Source organism: Camelina sativa, chromosome 16, assembly GCF_000633955.1.
Source record: "Camelina sativa cultivar DH55 chromosome 16, Cs, whole genome shotgun sequence".
NCBI classification, from domain to species: domain Eukaryota; kingdom Viridiplantae; phylum Streptophyta; class Magnoliopsida; order Brassicales; family Brassicaceae; genus Camelina; species Camelina sativa.
Genome location: NC_025700.1, coordinates 18959581 through 18971071, shown reverse-complemented (window position 1 = coordinate 18971071; position 11491 = coordinate 18959581). Strand labels below are relative to the sequence as shown.

General features: G+C 35.3%; 2 protein-coding genes across 2 annotated transcripts in view; both read right to left on the bottom strand.

Annotated features, from left to right (window-relative positions):
- LOC104753814 overlaps positions 1-2645 on the bottom strand; it is an 8371-nt gene extending 5726 nt beyond the window's left edge. The window contains exons 1-3 of the mRNA XM_010476010.2: positions 2319-2645; positions 1025-2194; positions 9-544 (exon numbers count right to left, since the gene is read on the bottom strand). Coding sequence (XP_010474312.1) covers positions 9-544; positions 1025-2159 — 1671 coding nt within the window. The 5' untranslated portion in view covers positions 2160-2194; positions 2319-2645. The remainder of the gene's footprint in view (positions 1-8; positions 545-1024; positions 2195-2318) is intronic.
- LOC104751195 (conserved oligomeric Golgi complex subunit 3-like) overlaps positions 5329-11491 on the bottom strand; it is a 10336-nt gene continuing 4173 nt past the window's right edge. The window contains exons 16-26 of the mRNA XM_019238559.1: positions 9138-9207; positions 8883-8972; positions 8693-8809; positions 8559-8591; positions 8241-8327; positions 8094-8156; positions 7021-7137; positions 6643-6735; positions 6298-6423; positions 5836-5936; positions 5329-5690 (exon numbers count right to left, since the gene is read on the bottom strand). Coding sequence (XP_019094104.1) covers positions 5561-5690; positions 5836-5936; positions 6298-6423; positions 6643-6735; positions 7021-7137; positions 8094-8156; positions 8241-8327; positions 8559-8591; positions 8693-8809; positions 8883-8972; positions 9138-9207 — 1027 coding nt within the window. The 3' untranslated portion in view covers positions 5329-5560. The remainder of the gene's footprint in view (positions 5691-5835; positions 5937-6297; positions 6424-6642; positions 6736-7020; positions 7138-8093; positions 8157-8240; positions 8328-8558; positions 8592-8692; positions 8810-8882; positions 8973-9137; positions 9208-11491) is intronic.

The window sequence follows — 11491 nt, the reverse complement described above, 5'->3', positions numbered from 1 at the left end:
AGTTCATTTGACTGACCCACAAACCCCTGCCACACAGGCTCATCACGCATTGAATTGAGCAACTCCTCATCCATCAATTGCCCATCATATTGTGCTATTAAATCATTTTTCTTACTAGGTGGATAAATTTCTGAGACCGTAAGCCTTCGGTCATTTTCTGAAGAAATAGGTTCATCATCTTTTGCTTGGAGATACTGTTCACCGGATAAATAAGAAGCCTCCTCTGCAGAAGACTGATCATCGTCGTCTTTGTTTCCATCTCTTCCATGGTGATCAGGACTTCTGCGGGTCGTTCCTTTCTCATGATCACTTGGATAATCAATTTCATGGGCAAGAAACCATGTTTCATCTTCAATAGGTTGCCTGACATACCCAATGTCGTCATCATCTTCATACTCGTCAGAATCCCAGTATTCATTATGATAGTCAACAGATTCACTTAAACCATCACCAATAGTAGCAAAACCAGAAACAAGATCTGATGCGTCCTCTGCTATTCCCTGACTTACTGAAAGCCAGTTTCCCCCAGCAGATTTTTTCCCACCTATAATAGATCAATAGAGTAAAACTTACATTGACACCTCAAGTAAAATTGATAATTTAAGGTTACCCAAAAAGTAGAAAGTGAAGCGACATAGTCCTTATAGAACTCAAAACAAAGAGCAGAGTGGGAAAGGAAGCAGTGAAAGCAAAGAATTTCAGATTTTGTAGCATGAAAAAGCCAGATCACTACTTGCTTTCTAGGGAACTAATGCCAGAAACTTGTCAATGCATTACTCTCATGCATGAGTTCATCAAAAATAGACCACGTTACTTCTGCAGATTCACACGAAAAAAATGTAGCCAGTGGCAATGTGATAACCATAGTAGTTCCTATAGGAATGAAGGGCATAGAAATATGAACGTCTTTAGAAGTTTATCTGGAAGTTCAAAATTATTAATAAGATACCACATGCATTATCATTGAAAACAATCATCACCTAGCAGTCAGAATGGAAACTTTGCAGTTGTAAGGCAATCTAACCTGATGAGCTAATTTCTTGCCCAATGGGAACATCAAGGTATGAGCCTATGAGAAGGGCCTCCTCATCATTGACTAGCCTTAGACCTGAACCATTACGTTCAAATTTTTCTTCACAGTAAAGACTCAGAGGATTGTCTTCAGACTTGAGCTTGACAGGAGGCAGCCTAGGATACTCTTCCTTGCGGGTGTCATAGACAAGTGGAAAACCTAAGCTACCCATGTTTTTGTCATCAAAAGTGGATTGAGATTTACCAAAAAATAAAGCTCTTGCCACCTCGCTCTCCTGCTCCTTGATTGCCTCCCTCACATCACTAATGTCTGCCTTTTTCTTTCCCTCTCTTTTGTCCGGGTTGCTTACCAGATTGTAACTGGTTGACGCATCCCCTCTCGAAGATTGAAAAAGATTATTATCAGAAGACTCTTTCCAGTTCCCTGAGGTATCTACAATATCTTCAGTTCTTAAAAGAATGCTTCCCTTATAACCGTCATGCTTTCCAAAATTTTTAACTAGCCGATCTGTCTCATATGTTTCCTTTATATTGGACCCGGAGTTCGCTTGACTAGTATTTCCAGACCAAGAATTACTCTTATTGCCACAGAAAACAATATCTTCACCAGTTTCCACTATCTTCTTATCGATATCAGCCAAACGCCCATGCCTAAATTGTTCGAACGCATATGAATCGACGAAGCTGCTACTACTATTATCATCAATGTTTCGATAAGGCTCCGAGGTACCATTTCCTCCGGAAGTAAATTTATAGGATTGCGCATCAGGAACAGCAGCAGCATCACCGGAGAATGTAAAGCTCATCTCACTAGATACACCCGTCTCCTTCTTGCTCGGTTTCTCAGCAGCAGCACCGTTTTCCCACTTGATAACAGAACCATTGGTGCTAGTCCCACAGTCTACCTCTTTCACAATCAGCTCCTTGGAGACTTCACTATCACGAGAACCTGACCTCCTAAGTTCATCCTTTTCATTAGAATCTTTATCCTCCAGCTTAAGTTTCTGAAGAAAGCCATTAATATCAGAGCGGTTATTCAGCTCATTACGCAAAGCTTCCTCTGCCTTAGAGAAACGATTCTGCCTAAGGAACTCTAAAATCTCATCAACAGAGCCTTGGTCCGTCATAGGAGAAGCACTGAGAAGAAAAATTCCAACCTATCCTGTAACCAAATAGAAAAGATTAATACTTTTTCTCTGTTACACAAATCTTTCTCCCAAAAACCAATAAAATCACATTTTAGAAAACAAGCCAAGAGAAGATTTTTACGGGAAACAAAGACTCACTTTTGCTCATACGGGGCAGATGCGAACTTCAATAAACCTTTAAAAAACCTCCTTAGAAATCATGCTTCAATCCAAGAGTCTTCAATACAGCTGGAGATCAGGAGAACAAAAGGAAAAAAGAAAAAACCCAAATTTAAGAAGACAAAGGAGGAGTAAGAGTGGATCCAATGAGAGATGAAACTTGAGGTATGGGCCAAGGAGGAAAAATGCGCTTACAGATCGAACGAAGAAGAAGAACAAAGCAGAGGTGAGAAGAGGTTCCAATGGATGTAATGATTTCGGACATTCACTGCTTTAATTTACAACAAAAAAAAAAAAAAAAAAAAAATCCTAAATTTAAATTAGGGTTCTTTCTTTCTGTCTTTCCAATATTCTTATAATATACGCACGGACGTAAATATTGCAAAAAATTGTGTTCTACTGAAAATTTTAATGATATTGCTAAATTCCAAAGATTCGGATTCGTATTACTTCCTTTATTATTTCACGTTATCTATTTCTATTAGACGAAAAAAATTCAATTTTTTTTTTGTAATTTTAAAAATTATGAGCACTGTTTTTATTCTAAAACAACATATTTAATTAGATAGACAGCTAGCAGTTAAAAAAAATGGCCAATCAAATATTATAAATTAAATTTAAAAATAATTGTTCAACGTCAAAACAGACTATATATATATATAAACAAACCAAAACAGAACTTTTTTTGGTAATTTTTTACAAATATTATTATATCTTAGTTCAACGTTTTTTTTCACTCACTAAATAATTTACTCTTTAAACCGAATCAGAACTACTAATCAACAAATCATTTCTACTAAGATCAAATTATCATGATTAGCCGTTTAAATCATACTCCTATTAATCAAAATTGATATACATTGAAAAACTATAAATCAATTCAAAAATATATTTCATCTGTCTCCAATAGTTTGATGTTTAGGATTTTACACACGTATTAAGACAAAGGGAATATATGATTAATTTTGTTTTCTGATGACTTTTTTATTTTATTTATGACCTCTCATGATTTATTTTTCTGATACTTTTTCACTTTCCCACTTTCCAGCTCCATACATTCTACAACATCAGTAATTATTAAAACAAAAATTTATTAAAAATATTCAGATCATCAATCTTTGAGAGACGAAAATTATTCTCTAAAACATCAAATTATGTGAGACGGAGTATATATATAAAAAGTGGTCTCCTAAAGTTGGGTCAAATCTCTTTTAGCCATGTTTGAGAGTGTGGACTACTCGATGAGAAAACAGCACCATTCCATTTTTCAAAATTTGTCACTTGTACGTGTATGGCACCTGAGATTATCATCATGCCATGTTAATATATATAATCCCAATCACATTACATTGACATATATTAACTTTTCAAATACATTAAGTAGTACATTGTTGGTGCGGGATTTAGCACCTCCGACATACCGATCTAAACCAGAAAGATAAATTGATTACTTAACCGGAAATCCGGTTAAGGATCTTAACTGATGATCTACATGAAGGCCTGTTCGGACAAAGAGGTTAAGCCCATCAATGAGAAGCCGACTTCCTAATTCGCTTGGCGGCCGACTTGAGGAAGAGATGAAAACTTTTCATATCTCATTCTGGACAATAAGAAAAGTTAATATATTCTGTGATCAATGAAACTGTATAAAAGGGGAAAGACTTCTCCATTGTAAAACATCCAACAATTAATACAAAAAACTCTAATTTTCTACTTTTACTTGTTCTTAAGCGGAAACCCTAACTTTTTCCTCAAGAAATCTTTTTCCCCTTTTGTTTACTAGTTTTAATCCGAGTTCTTTGAGAGATTATTTTATTGAATTTGTTTTCCNACTAATCAACAAATCATTTCTACTAAGATCAAATTATCATGATTAGCCGTTTAAATCATACTCCTATTAATCAAAATTGATATACATTGAAAAACTATAAATCAATTCAAAAATATATTTCATCTGTCTCCAATAGTTTGATGTTTAGGATTTTACACACGTATTAAGACAAAGGGAATATATGATTAATTTTGTTTTCTGATGACTTTTTTATTTTATTTATGACCTCTCATGATTTATTTTTCTGATACTTTTTCACTTTCCCACTTTCCAGCTCCATACATTCTACAACATCAGTAATTATTAAAACAAAAATTTATTAAAAATATTCAGATCATCAATCTTTGAGAGACGAAAATTATTCTCTAAAACATCAAATTATGTGAGACGGAGTATATATATAAAAAGTGGTCTCCTAAAGTTGGGTCAAATCTCTTTTAGCCATGTTTGAGAGTGTGGACTACTCGATGAGAAAACAGCACCATTCCATTTTTCAAAATTTGTCACTTGTACGTGTATGGCACCTGAGATTATCATCATGCCATGTTAATATATATAATCCCAATCACATTACATTGACATATATTAACTTTTCAAATACATTAAGTAGTACATTGTTGGTGCGGGATTTAGCACCTCCGACATACCGATCTAAACCAGAAAGATAAATTGATTACTTAACCGGAAATCCGGTTAAGGATCTTAACTGATGATCTACATGAAGGCCTGTTCGGACAAAGAGGTTAAGCCCATCAATGAGAAGCCGACTTCCTAATTCGCTTGGCGGCCGACTTGAGGAAGAGATGAAAACTTTTCATATCTCATTCTGGACAATAAGAAAAGTTAATATATTCTGTGATCAATGAAACTGTATAAAAGGGGAAAGACTTCTCCATTGTAAAACATCCAACAATTAATACAAAAAACTCTAATTTTCTACTTTTACTTGTTCTTAAGCGGAAACCCTAACTTTTTCCTCAAGAAATCTTTTTCCCCTTTTGTTTACTAGTTTTAATCCGAGTTCTTTGAGAGATTATTTTATTGAATTTGTTTTCCCCTTCAAACAAATTCATTGTGTGATACCCAGTTTCTAATGTTTTTGTTTGTCTGTATTTATACCATCCATCCATAAATGACGAAGCTAGCAAGCAAACAACCAAACAAGAACTTGACAGCTAATTTATATAAGCAAAAGATCTACACTTATTGATCGTAATGTAGAGCCCAAGATGTATGAGTTCTTGTATACAAAATAATATATATTATCTTCTAAAGCCAACTCTTGTAAAGTGTAGCAAACAAAGTCGTCAAAAGAATTAAATCTCTATATAGATAAAACCCCGAGGAAGTACAGACATCAAAAACATGGGTATTGATTGAGCCATGACCTTTAAAGGAAATTATCGAGTTGGGTTTGCAAATCCTGAATGGAGATCATATTGATATTGCCTTGTTCTTCTGATAAGTACTCAGCTTTCAGCAAGGACTCCACTTGTGTATGAGCTTCCACTATATTTGTCCTGAATACAAAACAGAAACATTCTTCGTATTCAAACTAGCAAGAGATTATGGGGTTCAGACACAAGGGATTAGGAAAAACGCAGATATGTAAATCAGCCAAAGATAGTTTTAGATGGTTGATAAACTATCGAGAAATGGACATACTTGATTGGCTTGAAAAGTATGGTCCTTGTTGATGGGTTTTGCAAATAGAGTTTCATTTTTGCTAAAATCGGAAGCAACTCTTGCTGTATTGCAGCATATACCTGGTTAAAGTCATGTGATACAAATCAGCCTTTCCCTTTGTGTTGAGAGATTTTGTTTTGCTTTCTAGATTATAAAAGGTAATAAAAGCTTAAACATGCATAAATCATAAATGCATTGCGGGTTATATATTTATCTACGATGATTCTCTCTTTTCATATCGATTCGATCACAACTGCACGTTCAAGCTACCATTGGCATCTATGTTCGTTAGTACTTAGAGGCTAGAACTGTCTATGAACAGAGTTTTCAGAGCTTATTAATAGGGATCAAGAAATAGCTGCCATCTCTACTTCTGAGATATATACCTCGAATAAAAAGACCCAAAAAAAAACCTAAAAGAGTAAATTATCTATCTCATACCTTTTGAACAAGTTCCGCCACCTTATCCGGTGTAGCGAAAGCTTGTTCCTTCAGCGGCCTAGCCATGACAGAATCAACCTTTTGATTCTGAGTTCCGGTGGAAAGAGCAACTTTTATGGCTGTGACCTGCATATACATGTATAAACATAGCAAAACTATTACGCAATTCCATTAGGAGAGTACACTCTTTAGATAAACAGATCATCTTCTAATTAACGGTGCATTGTATTTAATATCAAACAGTGCAAAGGATGTTGAGTTAAACATTTTCGAGGACGTCTAGAGTCTTAACAAAATTTTGCAAAAAAAAAAAAATTCCCAGAACAAAGGAAAGGAGAAACAAACCTTGGTCACAAATGAAAGCATAGGATCCACAACTAGCTTAGTGACTGACATAATGAACTCCTCACAAGTTGTCTTAAGACATCTTTCCAGTTCCTGCGAAAATAAATTTCTACGCATCATTCCCATTCATATAAAGTAATGCAAGGACCCAGGCATAGAATGAGACATCCAGGTAAGCAAGATACAACCAACAAACTAACAAAAAAAACTTGCCATAACTCTTGAGCCTATTGTCTTAGCAGATATATATCATCAGTCTCGCAGAAAGATGCTCAAGGTTTAAACTATAAAATGAGATCAACACATCTGAGTGGCAAACTTATGTAAACATGAAGAACATATGCAGTAGATTGTGGATGGAAGAGAAAAATCACCAACCTTCTTGGCATCTATTTGACTCTCCAAAACTCGAGGTGACAGGGTCCTTGCTAGGGAGGTTGACCTAGACCAGTCAAAAAGTGACGCTTGACCTCTAAGTATCCTTCTCAAGTGTTCCTAGCCACATTTTTGACATGAATAATCAGAGAAAGTTAGCAAAGTCATCAGCAAATAAATAAACTGAAGGGGAAAGATCTGAAATGTGCACCAAAGGCGAGAAAGAAAGGTTTAGATCTATCATACAAAATAGACTTGAATGTCGAGGAACTAACCAGTAGATGAGAGAAATCAAGTTCTTTGTGGGTGACTGAAAATTCTATGTCAAAAGGCGCAATCTGGAAACAAACAATAATTATTAATGCCAGTGACTTAATACTTAATAGCAAAAGAAGTAAACAAAGGATAGATTAGCTTTGACCTGTTCTCTCAAGATAAGAAGATGCTTGATAAGGAAAAGCTGGCCATCCATTGTAGTAGATCGCTTAATGATAAGCTTGCTGGCTTTCTGTTGCATATTTGACAAAATATTGTGGACATCTCAATTATTGTAAAACTTCGTAATTAAAATTAAACAAAAACAACTATAAATTTCTTTACAGGACATTGACACATTAATATCTATAAAAGATTGACACATCTTCGTGTAATTAAAATTGACAATGTCATTGAAAACAAGGACAACTGAATAAGGAACAAATATCAAGGCGGGGAAAATCTGGTTTTCTAGCTTGCTTACTTGAATTGACAGAGAGCAAACTTCTACAGCTTCCTGTGGAACAGAAGAGATGGTTTTTAGATAATTTTGCCTAAACATGAATTGTTGAATTTTCTTTGACAAAATGAGAAGCAATAAGTTACTGATAGTCTTGCCTGTGCTAATCCAGTGAAGACTGCAGGTTCCAAGCATCGATATAATTTAGATAGACAAGAGAGAGTCTTTTCCAAAGNTAAAGTTAGCAAAGTCATCAGCAAATAAATAAACTGAGGGGGAAAGATCTGAAATGTGCACCCAAGGCGAGAAAGAAAGGTTTAGATCTATCATACAAAATAGACTTGAATGTCGAGGAACTAACCAGTAGATGAGAGAAATCAAGTTCTTTGTGGGTGACTGAAAATTCTATGTCAAAAGGCGCAATCTGGAAACAAACAATAATTATTAATGCCAGTGACTTAATTACTTAATAGCAAAAGAAGTAAACAAAGGATAGATTAGCTTTAACCTGTTCTCTCAAGATAAGAAGATGCTTGATAAGGAAAAGCTGGCCATCCATTGTAGTAGATCGCTTAATGATAAGCTTGCTGGCTTTCTGTTGCATATTTGACAAAATATTGTGGACATCTCAATTATTGTAAAACTTCGTAATTAAAATTAAACAAAAACAACTATAAATTTCTTTACAGGACATTGACACATTAATATCTATAAAAGATTGACACATCTTCGTGTAATTAAAATTGACAATGTCATTGAAAACAAGGACAACTGAATAAGGAACAAAAATCAAGGCGGGGAAAATCTGTTTTTCTAGCTTGCTTACTTGAATTGACAGAGAGCAAACTTCTACAGCTTCCTGTGGAACAGAAGAGATGGTTTTTAGACAATTTTGCCTAAACATGAATTGTTGAATTTTCTTTGACAAAATGAGAAGCAATAAGTTACTGATAGTCTTGCCTGTGCTAATCCAGTGAAGACTGCAGGTTCCAAGCATCGATATAATTTAGATAGACAAGAGAGAGTCTTTTCCAAAGGTGGATACCAAGTCTTAAATACATCAGCGTTTTCATCATCCTGCAACTTAGACTATAAGTATACAGCTAAAGATTACCAAGCCCATAGGAATAATTTGAGAATTTTGTTCTACCCCGGAATTAGTTTCAGATGTTGTATTACAAGATCCCTCCAGCTTTGCAGGATAATCCAGATCTTCATCAGAGGGAATATAATTTGCTATCTGCGGAAGTAAAAAGGAGATTCAAACCAAGCAAAGCAAAGTCCTCTAAGACTAAACAGGATAACATAGCCGAAACTAGCAAACTTCTATACTTAAAAGTCATTGCAAAGTAAAGAATTTGTATGAAAACTATCCCAATATTTGCTGGTAATTTAATTACTGTACCTCATCTCGAATATATGTTCTGGCACGGAAAGTCAATCTTTCATTAACATCGGCTAAAATTCTTTGTAATGTAGGCCGCAGTCCGGCCAGGGGTTCACTCTGTCTAGCTGGCTGCTCCCCCAAGACTTCAACTTTAAGGATATGAATGAGCTCACATAGAAGATCAATATTTGCTTCGTGTATCAGTTTTGGACGTAAAATATCATATAAGTATGTAGACCTGATCAGGAACAAGCAAATATGATAAATTGAAAGTACCACACAAGATATAACAAACGAAAACAATCTGGATGACATACGCTTACTCGTTTTTCCCTAAATCCTAGACTTATAAGAAGTCATATAGTGTAGTAGACCCACCGACTACATCAACTACAGTGTAGTTGGAAGTATCACATACATATAACAAATGAAATCATTCTCATCTCTAAACAAAGACACAGAGACTAGTATAAACAAAAATCAAGCTAATATCATCGATGCAATGACAGCAAAATTAGGTTCCTGATTCACAATTAACGATATTGATGGGGTGAACGCTCGGCTGTGCATTATTTGATGAACGCTAATGGTGTAAAGAGGAAGAGAAGTAGAATAAAAAAGTAGAAACAAGTATTCAAGCATAAATATTAGCTGTATATATCTCAGTATAGAAGGCACCAGAAAACTATTTCAGTGATAAATTGAACAGAAATAGAGATGAAGAACATAATAGACAGCACGGCATTAAAAAAAACTTACAAAGGATCCACTAAAGGTGCCAGACTTGAAACTTCCTCTGATGATGCTGGAAAGAAATGACTAAACAGTTGATGCTCCATATGACAAACCTGAAATTCTTTATGGAGGTTAAGACGTGGTGCAGTAATTTCATGTTTTGAAAAAACCAAGTCCACTAACAGTCTCTAAAATCCTAAGTTACTAAAGCTGATGAACCAGCCATTGTCTTTCTCAAACAGACCTTCTTCTGACCTTTGAAATCACACAGATTAACAGCTATATTAACATTCTCATTTTCCTATATGTTTCTATCCCTTATGATGGCAGGAATTTCCTGTGAAACTAAACTGGTATAGCTCCTATTATCCCTCATGAATAAAGTGAGGTGTTCGTAATTTTATTTTCCTTCATATACCTGCATCAGATATGCACAACCAGATCTAGTCAAAGATGGCAGTGCCTCTTTCTTCGCGAAATCAGATACTCGTTGGTGAACTATGCCTTTGACCTGATAATATGAATTGAACATTAAACAGGCGATTCTCGTTACTTGCAGATACTAAAACCATATTGTATTCCAGAAAATAAACTCACAAGCGAGAGCCGTTGTTCACAGTATAGTCTGTGGCATTCTGCAAGGATTTGAACATATTCCTTTCTTGCTGACCTACTCTCGATTTCCTCCAGTACAGGTTTAAGCTGGACAAATATTTTTCAATGTTCAATGTCATAAGAAAGAAACTATAGCCATGGCATCATCACAATACCGAACTCGCAAAATTGACATGCTACAAAAGCTAATTTTGATTGTTCTCTCTCATATCTAATATTGTGACCCTAACATTTCTGCACTAAGATGGGAAGAAAATCAAGGGTATCACCTCACTTGCAGCAGCCTTGAAACGAACATATATAACAGATGCCTCGACACCCTCCGAGACAGATGTTTTGTTTCCTCCTGGCCCACGAAATGCTGCCTGAACCTGACAAAGGAATTTGCATGTATGTTTTAGCGGAAACTATGCATAATCTCACAATTCACTCTTGCATGCATAGATTACATGCACATATATGCATATACATATTATATAGTTACAAGAACTATACATGCTTATTGTAAGCTGTGCAAGAATACATTGCATATTACAAAGAACAATTACCTGAGAAGCAGCCATTTTAAGCACTGCAAGGATGTAAGTTCGAATCATGCCCAAGGCCCGTGACTGTAAAACAGATAAATGTTAGTCTTTTCTATAACAAATTACAAGATACTAATATCTCCTCATTACCATTTAGTTCAGTTTTAACTTTCTTTAGTTTTGTACAATTTCAATAAATTCTGGAAACAGTGTATGAGTTTGTGATGCGTAATAACAGTAAAACCATGTGTCTCTCCGTGAGAGAGAACGAGGGAAGACAAATAGAGACAGGAAGGGCTCTTCGTAGTACCTGGAGCTGACGAAATTTGAGCAAATAAACACTCGACTCCGCATATTGAGGATTATCTTCGATGTACCTACAGAATTCAAGGTAAAGAGACAAATTACAATCACTGTGAGGGTGATGGAAGAACTAAAGTGGAGCATTCTTCCATAAAATTGCCAAGTAGTGAATATAAAATTGCATAATATTGA